Below are 19,659 nucleotides of genomic sequence, written 5' to 3' on the forward strand. Positions count from 1 at the left end.
TTATAGTACATTTTCTAATATTTTGTTAGAAATTTACTTTATTAAACCTTGATAACTGCAGCTATAAACCTAAAATATTCTTCTTATACCGATAGACCAAACAAAAGGGCTAAAACAAATCTATTATCTAATTTTAGATGATATGTAAGTTAGTGAGTCTCTTCAAAATAAAGAAAGGTAGTTTTAGGACAAAGAGATTTTTATATAGATCGAAAGTTATCTTCCCTGGAAGAAAGGTGAATCTGAGAATCTAGCCGCACTTCAAAAATGTGTGCAAATGTTTATTCAGAATCCCTTCTATTTTATTAGAAAACAGAAACAGTAATTTCACCAGTAGGAATTGCGTGTGCTCTCAATACAAGTAAGTTTGCCACTCCTTCAATTATTGTCCATTGCAGACATTTTGGACTCAAGGTAAGAATCCAAATGAGAAATAAAAAAATATCCAGTCCCTGATGATTCATTTAAGTCCTGTTCAACTAGATGAAAGCTTCCACCAGAGGGAAGAGTTGCTGTTCCTCCTGGCTGGCTTTGTGTTTCCTTCAGTGCTCTAAAGAACTTTGTATTTGGGCAGCTGTGTTCTGTTGTGTCAGGCTGCTGGACAGGAGTTGATGCTCACGGCGCCGCTGACCAGGGCTGCTTTACTGAAGCTCACTGGGTGTCCGTCAATCACAAAGTGGCGTATGCAGCCTGTGAAGGGTTTGCTGGGGGCCAAGCGTGGTGTCAGTAGAGATTCTGAAAAGAGCAAGAAATAAAAACAAAGATTGCAACTGAGGTATTCCAAGCCCAAATATTACTTCCTGGTAAAAGTATACATATTTGCTCATATCATCAACATGATTTACATTTCAAAAACGGAATATAGTTATACTTGACTCATTTCTCAGGAACATTGTGAAGTTCTGTGAACATGTGGTAATTTTAATATTTTGCCATGTTTTCCATGATCAGATTTTTGTGTATTGTAGCTGTCTTTCAAGGCTGACATTTACCACTTACATGTAAAGCCTCAGCAGTGAATTTTCATGATCTGCCTGTTTTTTTTAAAGTTAATTTCACCTGGGCCTCACTTATAATGTGTGCTTTGCTAAAAGGAGGAAAGAGATTTTAGCTTCTATACTATTTTTGGACTGGTTAATATTTCTGTTTAATGCATTACCCTTCACCCTTAAGCCTCCACATTTTTGCCTGTTCATAAAATATAATGAGAAAATAATGGTCACATAAACTAAAAGTTAATTTTTCTGAGCTCAGGGTTTAAGAACTATAAATAGGGTAATGATAACTCGCTTAGTCTTTGTGTGGGCACAGGTGCCCTGTGGTATGCCAAGGGAACTTTCTTCTCTTAATTAGAAATCTAGAAGAAGCCTTATACTTATTAATTATACAGACACAATTAAATGTGTTAGGATGATAGAAGCAATATAATTTAAAACAATTTAGAGAGCTTAGAAATATCATAAAATTAAAATCTATTTACCCAAAGCTTATTATTATTTGCCAACAGCTATGTGAGCAGTAGCAGATAAAGGATGGAAAACACTTAGAACTCAGTAATTCAGGAAAGAACATAGAACAGCAAATGAAACATCAGCAAGCAGCTGTAAATACATTTTCTAAGCAATGTAGGGTAAGAATATGCAGAAACCATGTACTGAAAATAAATCATGGAAATAGCATTTCATATGTAGAGTGATAATCATAAAAGGTTTGGATTTGGAAGGGGCCTGAGAGATCAATCCCCTTTATTGTCTCTAGATTCGTGTGACTATTCTTCAAGCCTGTTCAGTGTACTTCATCATCTGGGTAAGAAATGAGTGAACAGGAAAGCTTATGAGGGGTAAGTAATACCTCAAAGTAAGCAAAGTAATACTTGTGCTTACTTTGGATACCAGACTTAGAACGTGGGTTTTGATTCTGCCCAAGCTTACCATCCTTTGGCTTATGAGGGAAACCATCTGGAGGTAATAATTAATGTAGCAGTTAATAATTCACCACACAATTAATTGTAGGTAGTGACAGTATAGTGCCCTAGGACCCTAAGCAATTGATTAATGAAATTAGTGCATAATTTTAAGAGAGATTATTTCCCGGGTTGAAGGCTTGACTATATACAAATAATGCAGGATTTTCAGTAGAGGAATGAATGGTTAGACCCGTGGGTGGGCTACATTAACAAAACCTTATTATTATTATTATTATTATTATTATTTTGAGACAGAGTCTTACTCTGTTGCCCAGGCTGGAGTGCAGTGGTGCGATCTCTGCTCACTACAGTCTCCACCTCCTGGGTTCAAGCAATTCTCCTGCCTCAGCCTCCTGAGTAGCTGAAGGATTACAGGTGCTCACCACCACACTTGGCTATTTTTTGTATCTTTAGTAGAGATGGGGTTTCACTATGTTGGCCGGGCTGGTCTCTTAACTCCTGAGCTCAAGTGATCCACCCGCCTTGGGCTCCCAAAGTGCTGGGATTATAGGCGCAAGCCAACACATCTGGCAGAAAAAAGGATTTAATTTTTAATTTTGATTTTAAAATTATCACATACTAAAGTTGACTTTTTTGGTCTATAGTTCTATGAATTTTATGCATTAGCTTTTAATAGATAGAAATAATGAGTCACCAGAGTTCTGAGTGGTATTCTTGGAGAATTCAGTGCATTTAGGGGTTTTATTTAGCTAATTTCTTTAGTTATCTTAATGCCTGGTTTCTGATATGATTTTAGTGGAGTTAATCTTGAACAGCTCAAAATGATATGATTAATTACATTTCATCTTAAATTATAATTGCTTTTGTCCTAGGCTTGCTGGCCTAATTCTTAGATGGAATTAAAAGCTGCAGTGGTGCAGTGGGCTGGTGGTTACGCCCTTCTGGCCTGCTAGCTCCTGCGCTGGCTCATTAGCTAAAGTTTGCTATTCATTCTATGTCTCAGGCAGGCTGAATTTGACTTTAGGTACATCTTGCCTGTCCAGTCTGTGGGGCTTAGCAACTCTTGTAGTGAGGGATGATAGCAGTGTGTGAGGCTGGGATCAGACTGTGAAAGCAAACAAACAAACAAAAATAAAAGATAAATATCTGTTTGAAAGATGTAGTAAGCACATTGGGTACATAATAAAGGACAAATAGTCCAGCTTCCACAAGGGAGGGTCATGCTTGTTTTGTCCACCTCCCAAAGCCTAGCACACTGCTTAATAGACAATCTATGCTATGTGTTGGATATAGTCATGTTCCCTGCCATCAAGGAATGTACTACTTAGTTTCAACAATATTCTGTACTAAGTGCTACAACAGTGGTATGCGTACACATCCTAGTGGGAAAGGGGCATGTATGTAAGTAAATGTCTGAGCTGAGTCCTAAAGGTCAATAGGAGTTAGACTGGGGAGGAATTGGAGAAGTTGTTTCTTAACAAAGGTACTAGGGGAGTAAAGGAAGAACAATTCCCAGAAATTGAGGCCCAGTTCCCTTATGCAAAGGCCTGGAGCAAAGAGACCATCACTAAACATTTAGGAACTGCAAGTCCCAGAAAGTGTGGGGAGATCCCAAAGGCAGGAATGAGGAGAAGACAGATGATCAAGAAGCTCGCATGCTATGGCGAATTTAATCCTGGAGGCCCTTGGGAACCTCTGAAACATTTTAAACTGTGTTGTGATTTCTGGAGGGAAGCAATGTGCAGAAATATGCACTGATGTGAGACTTTTTCATGCTGCACCTGCCTGAACTGCAGTGCTGGCCTTTGCCAGAATCCTTTCAAAGCTGAAGTCAGGAACAGGGAGAGGACTGGGGAATGGAGAGGGGAGTGGAATGGGGAGACAAAGGAGAAGAACAGTTGCTTTGCGAAGGTCTCAAATATTTCTTTTCACACTGGGTTACCATGATTGTCAATACTGGTATTTGAAAAGTTCAGACAAAGAAGAGTGCTTAGTTGTTACTATTTTTGGAGTACCCAAGGTCAGATGCTTAATTTTATCTGTGCTTTCTTGCCCTCTTCTTTAAAGCATTGTCTGTCTTTATGGGTCAGTCTAAAAATAATCTCTTAGAAGATTATTAAAATCCCCACCAAGCCAAGCACAGAAAGACAAATATGTGTCCTCACTCACATGTATGAGCTTAAGAAGTAAATCTCATGGGGAGAGGTAGAGAGTAGTTGGTAGTTACTAGAGGCTGGGAAGGGAAGGGGGAAGAAGGAGATGAAAAGAACTTGGTTAATGGGTACAAAAACACAGTAAGATAGAAGGAATAATTTCTAGTATTTCATAGTACAATAGGGAAATTATAATTAAGATAATTTATTGTATATTTCAAAATAGCTAGAAGAGAAGGGTTGTAATGTTACCAACACAAAGAAAAGATAAATGTTTTAGGTGATGGATATTACAATTATCTTGATTTGATCATTACACATTGTATACAGGTATCAAAATATCACATGTATCCCCAAAATATGTACAACTATGATAGGTCAATTAAAAACTCCCCACCAAGTTCCCGCTGCAAAAGCTGGGTTATTTCGCTTTTAAATCCCACTCCCCAGCCATAGCATTCAGGTTTTCCAAGTTAGTGAAATTTGTAAAAACAAATGTATTCAATATGAGGACATGGTCCTTGCTTCAGAGGTTTAAAACAATTGGGGTGTTTATGTGTTGTCCATAAGTGTCTTGTCACAATCCTGGATTATACACCATTCTTGGCAGATGACAGCAGCAGTGACTGATGATGTTTACAGAATTGCAGCTGGGAACCTCTCTGAGGGAATGTCACTACCAATGAACAACAACTTATGGTCTGCAGCTGTTTTTGCATTTCAGACTAATCATGGACAGAGAGAACCGTGCATTTTTTCCTACTGAGGAAGGGGAGCAATTAACAGCAAGCTTAATCCCCCAAAGTTCTCAGATCCTACTGTAGTATTAGTCAATGAGTTTTCTTTGTGTTAGAGATGAAATAAGAGTATGTGTTTCACTGTGTGTATGTGTGTGGAGGGCACTTAAAAGGGAAAGGAAGGAAAAAAATAAGCAAACATGGCAAGGGAGAGTAATAGCTACTAGGTGGAATGCTGGGGTCTAGTTCTTACATGTCCCTTTATTGTGCTTTTTCCATTTAAACGACACTGTATATAAAAATCCTTTGAGTAACTAGGTGCATCATGAAAACACATGGCTCAATTTTACAATAACAATTATGAGAACTCAGTTTTTTGGATTGGAAACGTTTCCTTTTTAAGCAACACTTACCTGGAACACCTCCAACAAACACAGGCTCCCTGTGATCAATTGGTTTTGGATTCAGGGGTCCAACCACGTGGTTCACTTCAGAGTCCACATCCAACTGAACCACATTAGAATCTCTAATAACTGAAATGCAGGGCAAAGACCGGTCATAAGTGGCACTGGAGTGATGAATTTTTACATGAGAAAGACTATTTATCACAGTAATTGCTTTTATTTATTCCAGAATAAAGCCCACACTTTCTTCTATATTATTAAAATCATCAATGATGTGTAACAATGTCTAACCAAGAGATTACTGTACCGTTTTCCTTAGAGAGGGAGAGTATTTAGAATATTCTTGTGCTACTTTGTTTTTGCTCTGTAAGTTATGCATTATTTAAGCAACTCCTCAACACAATTTTGCAGCACTCATATTTTGAAATCATATGTGGATTCACTATACACATGATGGTATAATAACATGATTTTCTTTTCTTGGATACTTTTAGACTGTCATGTGTTACCTATCATATAAGTGATAGTCTAAGTTCTGCCAGGTCATAATCTTACAGTTGGGTGTGCAGGCTCCCCAGGGCAGTCAACTTTTCTCACCTGTAATTCTGTGCCATCTGCCATCACAGAGACTCTGCTTGGGTGTTACTGAGGTGGAAAAATCTCTGATGCCATTATTGACTTTCACGATGACCTGCAAAATAGAGGGCACATTCTATGATTTAGTTTCTCCTCATTGTGATAAAACGGAGTTTCTTAAATAATTTACCACTGTGAAGCAATACTTCAACAAATATTCACACATGACTAACTTTGCAATTTGAACACAAGGGGTCACTATTTGACAGGCTATAGAAATAGGTTCAGCTGTGGGTGCTCTTTGGGGAGAGAACAAAGTAACTTCATAGGGGAGAAAATAGGGAGAGAGGGACACTAAGAAATAGAATAAATCCCTTCAATTTCTAAAGATTGAGTGTGTTAGACGAAGCAGGTTAAAGTATTGGTAAAGAACATGGACTTTGAAGCTAGACAGCCAGTCTCTCCTATTTAACTTACTCTCTGCCCCAGTTTTCTCGTTTGTAAATTAAAAGTGATACTGTTACGTACATCATGGAGATAATTGGGAGGATTAAATGAGTTAATCTAGGTAAAGCATTTAGAATAGTACCCAACAAATAGTAAGCACCAAGTAGGGATACGTTTTATTGCGATGGCTCAGTATAATTTAATAGAATGTACTAGAACTCAAATAAAAATCTGTTATATTAAGTTAGCAGCATCGATGAAAATATACCTTTTTCTTAATATTTATTTGAATACTTCTATGAATATTCTTTAGTAATATCTTAGGATGAAAGTGGCATTTAATTATAACATAATTTTTTTATTTCTATCATTTGAGAATAATATATAGTATATATACATATCTAGTATATGTATATGTGATATCTGATATACATATATTATAGATATTTAGAAAGATAATTTATTTAGTGTTTGTTGATTTTGATAGTTATGTTTGCTGATTCCATTTGGTGAAAAAAGTGCTTCTCATTCTTTTGTTAAAACTCTTTATGTTGTTATTGGTGATTATTTTTTATATTATTTTGCCATATTTTCATGACTGTTTGTTTTGATCAAATCAACTTTCAACATAGGAAGCTGAATCCAAATGTTGCCCACATTTACATTTCATGTTACAACTTTCCTATTTTTCTTTTTTAGTTAGGGAAGATTGATGAAATAATTCTGTGAAATAAATCTGCTTCAGATCTAGAATCCAAGGTCAGATAAGACAAATCATTAAACATTTTTCAGACACTACCTGTCCATTTTTCATGTGAACATTTAGGTACTCCCCATTGACACTATGGCCGTGGACCAGGGCTCCGGAACTGCTTCTGGGACGGACTTCAAATGCAATTTCAAACTTCAATCCAATATTGAAAGATTCATCTGTGGAGATAAACACTGTAAACTCCCAAGAACAGCAAGATCATATTTGTAACTATGGTGTGATTTTGTAATTATATATCTTTGTTCCTGTTTTTGAAAGTTTGATGCATTTTTTAATAGATAAGTAGAAAGCGGCTTTTCCGTGTCAAACTCACTGGGGAAAGCTCTGTGGGGAACCAAGATAACTAACGCATCCGTCCTGTTGTGGAGTGTGAGGCTGGCAACAGCACACAAAATATGTGTTATGGGAGCTCAGGGGAGGAGAAATTAATTCCAAATAGCAGCAGCACTGTTGAGTATTTCACAAGTGAGGAGGACGGGGCAATCTGGGCACAGAAAGTAGACTGAACACAGGTACAGAGGCTGGAATGCTTGGAGAACTCTGTGAAGGCCATTGTGGCTGGACTGTCCCTGCCAGGGGAGAAGGAGGCATGGTGAGTGGGAGCCACACTGGGAAGGGCTCTAGTGCTGAAGTATGGAAGTTAGGCTTTATTTTGCAGTCACTGAGCAAGACAGCTGTCTTGATCGGACCTGTATTTTAAAATAATTCTTAAACAAAAACCTAACTGGTGCCAGTGCTGTACGGCATTTCAGAGGAGAAAGAGCAGAGAAAGTATTTAGGAGCTGTTACTGAGGTGATCCAATACAATTCTGATTAAGAATAATTGTGTTTACTCCGAGAGACTCATTGCAAACCAGGGCATCTAAATACTGTTCATTTAATGTATCTTATAAATCATTTAAAATTTTTTCTTGCTATTAGTTAATGCTCATGGAGTAGTATACAAATTGTGCAGTTTGCTCCGCATTCCCAGCTGTCCAAACCATTAAGAGTTCTTATCACTGAAATTCCATGAAAGGCTGAGAATTGTAAGTGTAGGTGTTTTACTGTAGGGGTAACAGTGGGCGAGGCAGGAAAGTAAAATCATGAGCTAGACAAGAGAGGAAATACTACCTCTGGGTGTTGTGCTGGATATGGTGGTGGTTTAGAAAGTATACTTGGCTGCAGTGTAATATCTTTATTCAGGGCATGTGCAAAGTACCTAAGTGCCTTGACAGCAGGGAACATGCAGCTTTATACCCTTTCCTGTCCTCATTCCGGGCACTTATTTTGGTGTCTTCCTCACACCCAGTGATTGCCCCATAGAATATTCTTGAAATGAATTAGATGGTGATTGTGTGTAGTCTGCTAGGATTTTATTTATTTTTAGAACTGTTATATCCCATCATCTGGCATAGGGACTGCCTTACGGGAGGCATACAATAAAAACTGAATGAGTGAGAGAGTAATGGTCAAGGAGAGTAATAAACATCCAGAAATCAAAATTTCTGAAGGATAGTGTTGTCTGCTGGTGTTGCAGGTCTTGGGGAGCAACTGGGACTTCCTTTAGTAGGACAATGGTTCATGCCAAGAAGGAGCAGAGCAAGACCTTGAGGAGCAAGGTGGCCAAAAACTGACATGGATCAGGCCAGGGAGCAGCATAGACATTCTAATGGAGCCCAGGTGGTCTTCATCCAGAAGTTTGGCAGCTATGGAGAAGCCTGGTCAGGGAGCGTATACAGGGATGGGGACTGTATGTATGATTTGGAGTGCAGGAAGGAGAAAGGTGGTTCTTGTGCGAAGAGGTCATCTTCTAGGGCTGGGTTTGGCATTCTTTTTTTTTTTTTTTTTTTTTGAGATGGAGTTCTTCGCTCTGGCGCCCAGTGCTGGAGATGCAGTGGCCGATTCTCAGCTTCCTGCAAGCTCCGCTCTCTCAGGTTCCCGCATTGCTCCCTGCCTCGAGCTCCCCGAGTGCTGGGACTCCACAGGCGCCCGCCATCGATCGCGCCGCGAGTTTTTTGTACGTTTTTTTTTAGTAGAGACGGGGTTCCGTGTTAACCACGATGATCTCGATCTCCTGACCTCCGTGAGTCCGCGGCCGCCTCGGCCCGTCCCACAGCCCACCGCTGCTGGGCGCACTTTGGCCGAGTTTGGCATTCTTAAGTTTTAACTCTGGATCTGATATTCCCTGTTAGCCATCTCCAGGAAGAAGCATTTCATGACTCATATTTTTAACACGACTAATGTTACCTAGAACCACGTATCCTCCTTCTGTTGAAAAGTAAGTTCCTGTTTCCATGGGGCCTTCAAAGCAAGGGGTCACACTGAATGTCTGAGAAGCAGAGGTGATGGAGGCCCCATTGAGCTGAAGATTGCTGAGACAGCCACTAAAACTGTAGATGGAGTTAATCTGAGGGAAGAAGACATTTCTTAAAATCCATTTTCTCAACACAGATGCACCAAGGGGAAGCAAAATGAGGGGGTTTGAGTCCTGAGGGAAACCAAGTAATTCCTTGTTGTATTTATTTCAGATATCTGAATGATCAGTACTTTCCTGGATAATTGCTTTTTAACTGGTTGTTTGAAGCTGGAATTTTGTATTTGATAATGTCAACCTGTAGTAATTAAGCTATGGACATTTTTTTTTTTTTTTTTGAGACGGAGTCTGGCTCTGCCGCCCAGGCTGGAGTGCGGTGGCTGGATCTCAGCTCACTGCAAGCTCCGCCTCCCGGGTTTACGCCATTCTCCTGCCTCCGCCTCCCAAGTAGCTGGCGCCCGCCACCTCGCCCGGCTAGTTTTTTGTATTCTTTGGTAGAGACGGGGTTTCACCGTATTAGCCAGGGTGGTCTCGATCTGCTGACCTTGTGATCCGCCTGTCTCGGCCTCCCAAAGTGCTGGAATTACAGGCTTGAGCCACCGCGCCCGGCCAGCTATGGACATTTTTATATTACACTTTTGACACAATAAGTTGCAGCTGTGGTTTTCTTTTTTTTTTGTTTTTTGTTTTTTTTTTCTGAGAAGGAGTCTCGCTCTGTCGCCCAGGCTGGAGTGCAGTGGCCAGATCTCAGCTCACTGCAAGCTCCGCCTCCCGGGTTTACGTGATTCTCCTGCAGCTGTGGTTTTCAAATTGCATATTTAGAAGTATCCTAGTTTTCCCTCAAGAATGACAGCTGTGCCAAGATCACCTAAGGCTGATGAGGGCTAGCAAAGTTCTTTACTTAAATCTACCATAGTCAAATAAACGGCAGAAAGCTTTCATTTCTGGTTTCATGAGGTGTTTTTGTGGTTGAGAATTTATCACATCACAGGACATGAAACTTGGGCCACTTTAGATAACTGATTTTGTACTGCATTTGGACATTTTAAAAAAGAGATTGCCATGGAATTGGGGCTGCTTATCTAAAATCTAATTATAATGTAAACCATCTTTTTTGCTTCATCTACATACATTAATGGGTCTTAGAAATTATGTTTAACATTGCTAAAATCCAACCTATATTTATGTGAAGAAAATGTAGTCCTTTGGTGCATTCTTTTATTGCTAAATTTTTTTATAAGTGCAACATTTTAAATTTTTGAATTACACAAATGATATTTTTCTACTGTATTCTCACTTCTCCCCAGGGTAACCACATTTCCTTATACATTTACAAATTGTGTGTGTGTGTGTGTGTGTGTGTGTGTGTAAGAAACAAAAATGGGATTGTAGTTTGCATAATGATCTGAAACTTTTTTTCACTCAATAATGTATAATGCAATGATTTGCTTTCTTTTTTGTTAGGCCTTTACATTAAAAGTATGGGTACTTCTGAACAAATAAGATCCCCTTGAGACATAAATTTTCATGATAATTTATACCTCTGAAACTTTTTCATTTCACATCTACCTTAGAATCGAAAGATTACTTCTGACTTTGTAATGCCACAGGGCAGCCAGCCAGCCCATAAGACAGTACTAACTTTGATGTCCCATGTCCAGAAAACTACAGTTTTACTGATGCTAGTTGCCAGTTTCCTAATCTGTGAAATGAGGGCCTCAATTAGGTGATGTTCTGGCTCTAACAGTCAATGGCTCTACCTGGTCATGCCTGGTTTACCTGAACATTTTTCACAGCCTTTCCAGGAGCCACACCTCCCAAATAAATGGGACCCTTGATTTTCCAGGTAGCTTCAGTAGGAGGAAGACTTTCTTCTAAGACTCGAAGACCATCAATTACCAGTCGGCCACTGCTCCTTTCTCGAATAAATATCACCTGGATGAAGAGAAGGAAAATAGCACATCTCAGGTACATTCCAAGATTGGAGAAAAGGCTGTATTTCCTTTTCTTCCAACTTTGCTATTGCAATGCTGCGGGAAATCTTCAGAAAGTTTATTTTTAAAATGGTCCCATCTCTGAAGGTCAGGAGTTTATCTCTTCTGTTTAGTAGGCTTCTGGCAATGCAGTTTTTGGAATGGCAGAAACTTTATCCCTCATTTGATTCTGTTTTGTTATACAGCATATGCCTTTATTGTGAGTTGTCTCCAGGCCTCTTTGCTTTATATACATAGGTGTATTTTTTTCCTGCTTATCTTCCATTTACCACTTCATGTATTAGAGGAAGTGATCCATATATTTTCTGACCTCTAGACAGAATGATTTAAAGCTTAATTTCTGAATACAGCTTATGTTTTTCCATGTTCTCTATGAAGCTTTTCCCAGTTAACCAGGCCACATATGACCAGAACAGGACATATGTTCTCTGCCACTTAGATTTCTTGTGATTAATTATAATGCATGTTACATTGCTTACTCTTGACATTACATACCCACCAATTTCTTTCAATATTTATCTGCTCCCACTGTGGTATCCTGTCTTCCTAACTGATTTACTATTCACTTTGTATCTTCCACAGCTTAGCCAATAAAAGACACTCGGTAATAATTGTTGAAAAGTAAAAACCTCTTGGCTGTAGAAAATAAGTGAGAAATCATTAAAAATCAAATTTCAGTTTATGTTGACCACTGATCCTTTGGTTAAAATAATTACGCTCAGCCTGTGTCTCTTTTTAAATAGTATGCTTCAAGACTTTTATAAGGAATACAATTTTTTGAAACTGAATTCTGAGTGTGCAGCAGCAGACTTTTAAAATGGATATTTCTAGAGAGAGTAATGGAGGCCCATGAGTGTCCATTTGACAATGGTAGCTATTTGCTGATAATGCCGTTCTCTGCCTTCAACTTACATCATGCCACAGGCCATCATTGTATTTCTCCTGGCTTCTAATCTTCAGTTTCTTGTGACCAACATTAAACATGTAAACCAAGCGGCCGTGGGCCAAAAATAGAGTCATAAAGTCATTCTCTTCTTGGTCTGAGACATAGAAGATCATGCCATGGGAGGAACGAGTTCTCAGACGAATGGAAAACTGAGATCTGGTAAATGAAAAGAAAGGGATTACCATACGTAAAATGAGACTGAGGATAATCTCTAACTTCTTTAAAATGATACAGTGTAAGCAAGAATAAATAAGTAGCCATTCTATCTAATCCCAAGCAACATTATTCCATACTTAGTATTATTAATGAATATTACATCATGGCTAGTTCAAAAATGTAACTTCTTCTCTACTTCCTTGTACAACAAGGACATATTCCACATTTGAGGAAATGTTGTTTCAGTTAAGGATCTTACTGTGTCTTGCTTTGAAAATATGGCTGCAGGCCTCTATGAATATTTGACAGAGCTATGTAAGACCTATATAAAAATATTTGGGTGCCATGGCTCAGGCCTATAATCCCAGCAATTTGGGAGGCCAAGGCAGGAGGATCACTTGAGCCTGGGAGTTCAAGACCAGCTTGGGCAACATAGTGGAACCCCATCTCTACAAAATTTTTTAAAAAGTTATCCAGGGATGGTGGTGCACACCTGTAGTCCCAGCTATTTGGGAGGCTGAGGTGGGAGGATCACTTGAGCCTGGAAGGTTGAGGGTGCAGTGAGCCATGATCATGCCACTGCCCTCCAGCTTGGGTGAGAGAACAAGACCTTGTCTCAAAACAAAACAAAACAAAACAAAACTGCAATTTAGTAAAAATATGTATGTTAAAGAAGCTTATCCATGTGGACAAAATATTAGTGAGTAATACAAATAATATCACTTGTGTGCTATCTAAAATACAGACTAAAATTTTTTCCCAGTAAAAATTAATTAGTGGATACCATGTGTAAAAAGCAGCCACCTGAGTGTGTAGAAATTAAACAAAACCTTCTAGAAATTTAACCCCAGGCTATAGATAAGATACATTTACTAGGTTAACTTCTAGTTTGATTAACTCTAAATTCTTCCTGAAAAATAGAAAATACTGATTCTGCCTATTAGGCAGGTAGCAAATTATAAGACATTAGAGATATCTTATTGGATACTTTGCCTCTATGAATATTTGACAGAGCTATGTAAGACCTATATAAAAATATTTGGGTGCTAAAACTATAAAAATAATTCTTCAGTAATATCAGATAACCTGGAGATTTGTGAAATACTGGAAAGAGGAGATGGGGTTGGAGATAGCTGGAGGGTCATAGACAAACAAGCATATTTGTATTTTCAGTGCTTTATTAACCTTCTAGTAGTTCGAATGCACTCCCATTTACAAACTGAAAGCAATTTGTATGGGAGAGGGAGGGTGATATCAAGGTTAGATGATGAGTCATTTGAAACTTGCTCCATCTTCCTTTCCTTGATTGTCTTTTCTTTTTGGTCAAATACAGTAAACTCCTGGAAGAATATTGTTTTATGAACCTTACAATTGGAAAGTCACAGAGAATATAATTCTTTGGATAGTATAAATCACGTACTATTTCATACTTATTTCGATGATAACATAATAGGATTAAGGTGGCACAGAAAGGAAAGATAGGTAAAAATGATGACATGTGGCAAACAAAGATGGAGCCCAGCCATGTCATTAAGAGTCTAGGAGTATAGTGTGTTACTTTACTTTGCACCAAAATCTCCTTTTAAGTGTTCAAACTCTTGGCGGCTGTTGGCTGTTCCTCCATATTGATAGGCGTGCTCTATTGCTCTAGGGCTGTTGGAAAGGTGGCAATGAGAGTTTCTTGGAGTATTCCGCTCTGGGAATTTCAGGGCAACAGGATCCCATGAAGGTGCATCTTTACTTTTCCCTCCCTATAAAAGTAAACCACATTAAGGGATAAAAGTGACATACTAGCAGCAAAAAGTAATTTGTGATGTCCTCATCATTAATAAGGATAAAAAATTTGTATATTATTTGTGCATTTTCCATTCATGGAACATTAGGCCCCCTCTCTTCCCTACCTCTACTGCTATGAGCAAATGACAGCAGTAGCTGCAGCAGTAACATCAACAACATAGCATGTTAACGAACCCCAAATTCTTCCACATGGTAGTAAAGCAAAGTTAAACTGAAGCTATAGAGACTCTATCATTTAAATTAAGTGCACATCTTAACCAATAGTGAAAAGTGGCAAAGTTGGCAATTAAAATGACCCTGAATCAATCAACAAAATCCTTACATAAGAAACAATATTAACATTACTTTAATACACAGATTATTACTTACGCATGTTGTGTAAAAAGTTAACATAGCAACATCTTCAAAATACTTAAGTGGATTTTTGGTGATAGGATATGTAGCAGAATTTTATGTGACAGGATATAGAACAATTTTTAAACACCTTGTGCTCTAAAATTGCATGGCAGATGCTAAAATTTAGAGTTGTGCAAGTATAGGCTAATATTTAATGATTATTTAGTTTTAATTTCTGAAGCAAAATAAAAGTAAATGCAAGTAAATTCAAGTATTTAGTCACTTATTCAAGGAAATGTTTAGTGACTATCAAATGGGTAGAAGTAAAGGGGAAGGAAATCCATGATTATACATTCCTCCCATGGGTGGCATGTAGTGGGGAATAGAAAGTCAATGAGAAATGATTCCTGTTTTTTAAGGAACTGAAAATTAATTTGGAGAAACAGTTATAACAGCAAACTGGAAAATAGGGTTGATGCCAGATAGGACCTTAAATGATTGCTGGAGGTTTTGTTTTTTAGGTGATGAGAGCCACACAGGTTTTGAAAGCAGGGAGGGAGTGGCCTGCTCTGACCCACCTAGAAAGACAGCTTGCAACAAGGAAGGCCTGATAGAAGAGGAAATGTGTGGCAGCAGGGAGGACAGAGACAGGGCAAGAAACAAGATGAGAGATAGGATTAGATACAAAAATTCAGGATTACTGAATGAGCACACACAGGCAACAGACAAGATGAGAGAGAGGATTAGATCAGAAAAGTTCTGGTTCAGGATTACTGAATGAGTACACACCTTTATTCCCAGCCCCCCTATTCCCATTGAAATGTCAGAACAATATACATAAAAATAAATCCACAGCAGTCCTGGAAATCTAAGAGGGTTTCTACTGGCAGAACCAAGCCGTGTGGAATTTCTGGAAGATATAAAGTAGACTGGAACAGATGGACAATAAAACCCTTAATCTCATAAGGGCAAAAGACAAGACCTACAAAAAAAAAAAATAGTGTTTTAGCTACATCTCAGAATTACATTGAAAATCTAGATGTGATTTTGGGCAGAGGGCAGGTTAATTAATTAAAGGACAGACCAGCTGTGCCAGTGTCTCTTGCTCTTAGGGCAGCAGCTCGTGCAGTTGGATTTTGGCAGTGGAGACTCTCACAGTGGTGGTTAGGTTGGAGAGAGATGGGAGCTCATAGACTCTCATTTCCTAAAGGAAAGCCCACCTGGTTCCACCATTCCCTCTTCCCTTCTTTATGCAGTTGTCAGGACTCATAACCTGATTTTTACTGCAACAGAAATAAGGGTTCTCTCTTGGATGGAGGAAATACACCCAGCTACCAATACCTTCTGGTCCAGGCTCTCACCTACAAATAATGGCCATAGCTTCAAGCTGGGCAGAACGGGCTGGAGTAGGGCTGCCAGGAGATTCTTTAACTCTAATGCCTTAGGAAATTTGTCCCAAATCCATGCTCTATTTCAATCCCAGTGGAGTAATATACTTTATGATAGGAGATATGATCACCTTTGTCTCAGTGAAAGGCCCAGCTGGAAATACTTTGCACAGGGCCTGTAGTGAGGGTAAAAGAACAGAGTGAGAGTGAGGGTAGGGGACTTTCCCCAACTCTGGCTGCTTCCTGTTCTCTCCATTTGGATAGAAAGGATCTCACACTTTCTTAGTGTATCCACTTAGCTCTAGGCGCTCAGTGAAGCATAGGGTTATTTGAAACAGAACAATCTCAATTTACCAGCCTTGCCTGACTCTGCTTCAATGTGGAAATACATGACTATGTGGGCTGTGTCTCTCATCTGCTGCAAAAATCAATAAACTCTGGTGTCTTTATATATGGTAACCAAATATGCTAATTCTTCTGCAGATATACATTCACACTCTTAATAATGATAAAATAGCCAAGTTATAACTTAATGACTTTATACTATACAACACAGAGACTCAGTTTGTCATCCTAAGATGCGTATGTGTATGGTGATTCTCAATGAACTCCACTAGACTTTGGCTTTACCAGTGTAATTTTTTGTTTTCTCTGTGGGCCTATTAGTTGCAATCCCACTGACAGTACCAGTTCAATTTAGCAAGATTCTTTTGTGTCAGATAACAACCAAGTTAGTTGAGCTACTGAAGAAAAAGACAGCAATGTGCTATAAGGATATAGGAGTATCTTTTTTTTTTTTTTTTTGAGACAGAGTTTTGCTCTTGTTGCCCAGGCTGGAGTGCAGTGGCATAATGTCGGCTCACTGCAAACTCTGCCTCCCAGGTTCAAGTGATTCTCCTGCCTCAGCCTCCTGAGTAGCTGGGATTACAGGCGCCCGCCACCATGCCTGGCTGATTTTTGTATTTTTAGTAGAGATGAGGTTTCACCATGTTGGCGAGGCTGGTCTCAATCTCCTGACCTCTTGATCCCCCTGCCTCAGCCTCCCAAAGTGCTGGAATTACAGGTGTGAGCCACCGCGCCTGAACGGGGTATCTTAAACAATCTAAGATGAGATAGTATTGTGGTGTCCCAGCAGGGGCTAGAATCAATTGGAAAGCTAGAAAAAATCAAGGCACTCCCTTTCTGGAGGTTTCTGGTTTCTCAGAGCATCTCTTTTCATTTTTCTTTCTCAACAGGATAGCTTTCTGCCTTTCACTCTATGAAGCAGCTTTTTTTTCCTCTGTGTATAATTAACATAATGCCCTTAGGTTTACATGTTTTCTATTCAATGGCCAGCTCAGGCAGATCTCTCTAGTTTCTAAGTTTCCAAGGAAGAGAAACTGATAGCCCAGCTTCGTGCGCGTGATCTAACCTGGTCCAGTGATCTATATCCAGGGAAGTGAGGTCTTGCATCTAAAACACAGGGCCTGCCCACTGGGTAGGAAATCAGTTCTTAGAGAAGAGAGTGGTTTGCCAGATACCCTAGCATGATGTCTGTTACAATACTTGAAATGTTCATTATTAAACACCAAATGAGAAACTTTTCCCAATTAAATTTGAAACATAAACATTGTTAAAAAAATTTAAGACTGGATCATAGATGATAAGACAGGTATTCACAAATACCTTAGGGAAATAGAAATCAATGTTACCTTTTTGGAAAGCAATTTGCCTTGATTCAGTAATTCTCCCTCTAGGAATCTATCTTAAAGATTTGTTCAGCAATACACTCAAAGATTAATCTACAAAGATCTTTAGCTTCCAGAAAACTGGAAGCAACTAAAAGTCTATTAATGTTTAAATGAATATAATAAGTGAATAAAATGGGATATTAGGAAGTGATTGTGAAAATAAATTATTACAATCCCAATTGCTTTGGTGCAGCCTTAATGAAAATTTAGGTCAGAGACCACATATTTTTCTTGGTAGTTATTTATGAAGCTGTTGAAACAAGGGTCAATAGAAGAAAAGATGAGCAAATGTTGACATTCTAGTTATCATAAAATACAATTGAAATCTATGGTGATTCTGTATCTTGTTATTACAAAGTCAAGTTTCTGTCTAACACTATTTACCATAAAGGTTAGCAAGTTTCCTATAATATAGAAAAACTTCTGTTAATAGGGCTGTTAATTATAACCTTGAGACTGAATGTTTGTTGGGAAATCACATTTGATAGACAACTTAATTTAGAAAACTGTGTTTATTTAAAGGGGTAACTGTGTTTGCTTGAGAAGGTTGATGTCCCTCATCAGCCTGTAATGTTAATCTGCTGCCTATGACCCTCTGACCAGTGTTCAAGTGCCAGATAAAAAAAAATTCAGGATAAATCCTTTTAGCATCAATGTATGAAGGTAACAGCAAGACTCTATTAGAATTTTATAGTATACTCTGAAAACTCCTTCATAGTATCTTCCAGCAAAATCCTTCATGAGAATCAATGAAAGTATCTGTCTTCCATGTCCAACTCGGTAAGGGATCCTAAGAAACAGTACTAAGTTTTAATTATACACACACACAATTATTTTGTTAACATTGATAAAGCAGTCATGTATGAACAAAGAAGAAGTTTCAAGAGAATTGAAAAAGTAGTCCACATATGCTCATATATATGGAAAATGTCAAGATACAATGGTCAGTGAAAAACCATAAGAATGGAAAAGCTGGTGGAGATGCTTCCCTCTTGCTGATGGTCCAGAAGCCAGCCTTGGAAGGCAATCAGTTCTTCCCCTGAAAAGATGCTCAACCTCACTAGCATTCAGAGAAATGAAAACTAAAACCTCAATTTGTCCATCAGATTGGCAAAATTATAGAAATTTGATTATATTCATTGTTAACAATAGTGTGGGACAATATGTTCTTTCAAATGCTGTTTGTGGGAGTGTAAATTGGTATTGCCTCAATATTGAAAATGCATATTCCCTTGAGCCAAGCAATTTTACTTTTAGGAACCAATCCTCCGGAATACTCTAAGGTGCTATAGAGATATAACCACTAATATTCACTGAATCTTTACTATATGCCGTGTGCTATACTAAGTGCATATCATTTCATGCATTAACTCATTTAGTTTTTGTTACAACCCTATGATGCAGATAGCTGTGATTTATTGAACACCTGTTATATGCATTGTTCTGAGTGCTTATTATACATCAGGGAACAAAATGAATGAGCTTGCATTTCAGTAGAGGAGACAGACAATAAAAAACATAATAAAGAAAGCATACTAATAAAATATAAGTACTATGAAAAAAGAATAGAAAGAGGCAAAAGAGCAGCATTACTGGTGGAAGGTAGGAGACAGGCTGCAGTATTCAATAGGGTGTCAATGTAGGTCATTGAACAGGTGAGAGTTGAGCAATTGTAGAAGGAAGAGAAGTTGTTTGTGCAGATACTTGGGAGAAGCGTGATCCAAGCAGAAGGGAAGCCTGAATAAAGAACCTAAGGTGGGAGTACACATGGCCCATTCTAGGAATAGTTGGGAGGCCAGTATGGGGAGAAGACTGAGAGAGGTGGGCAAGTAGGAGGAGATGAATTCAGGGTAAGGGGCATGGATCACATAGGGCCTCTTATGAATTGTGGTGCCTTGGGCTTTCACCCTGAGTGTAGTCGGGGGCCATTTGAACACAGTAGTGACATGATATGATTTATATTTATTTATTTATTTATTTATTTATTTATTTATTTATTT

At 38.6% G+C, this 19,659-nt stretch overlaps 1 protein-coding gene across 4 annotated transcripts in view; it reads right to left on the minus strand.

Annotated features, from left to right (window-relative positions):
* Positions 1 to 267: 267 nt before the first annotated feature.
* LAMA4 (laminin subunit alpha 4) overlaps positions 268 to 19,659 on the minus strand; it is a 150,826-nt gene continuing 131,434 nt past the window's right edge. For 3 of the 4 annotated variants that reach the window (XM_017847108.1, XM_017847107.1, XM_017847109.1), the window contains exons 32-39: positions 13,972 to 14,159; positions 12,219 to 12,408; positions 11,092 to 11,247; positions 9,246 to 9,405; positions 7,044 to 7,174; positions 5,819 to 5,912; positions 5,231 to 5,350; positions 268 to 735 (exon numbers count right to left, since the gene is read on the minus strand). In XM_017847108.1, coding sequence (XP_017702597.1) covers positions 590 to 735; positions 5,231 to 5,350; positions 5,819 to 5,912; positions 7,044 to 7,174; positions 9,246 to 9,405; positions 11,092 to 11,247; positions 12,219 to 12,408; positions 13,972 to 14,159 — 1,185 coding nt within the window. In that variant the 3' untranslated portion in view covers positions 268 to 589. The remainder of the gene's footprint in view (positions 736 to 5,230; positions 5,351 to 5,818; positions 5,913 to 7,043; positions 7,175 to 9,245; positions 9,406 to 11,091; positions 11,248 to 12,218; positions 12,409 to 13,971; positions 14,160 to 19,659) is intronic. The other variant, XM_017847110.1, reaches the window with a different exon arrangement.

The sequence above is a fragment of the Rhinopithecus bieti genome, unplaced genomic scaffold, assembly GCF_001698545.2.
Source record: "Rhinopithecus bieti isolate Rb0 unplaced genomic scaffold, ASM169854v2 scaffold_26504, whole genome shotgun sequence".
Classification (NCBI taxonomy): Eukaryota; Metazoa; Chordata; class Mammalia; order Primates; family Cercopithecidae; genus Rhinopithecus; species Rhinopithecus bieti.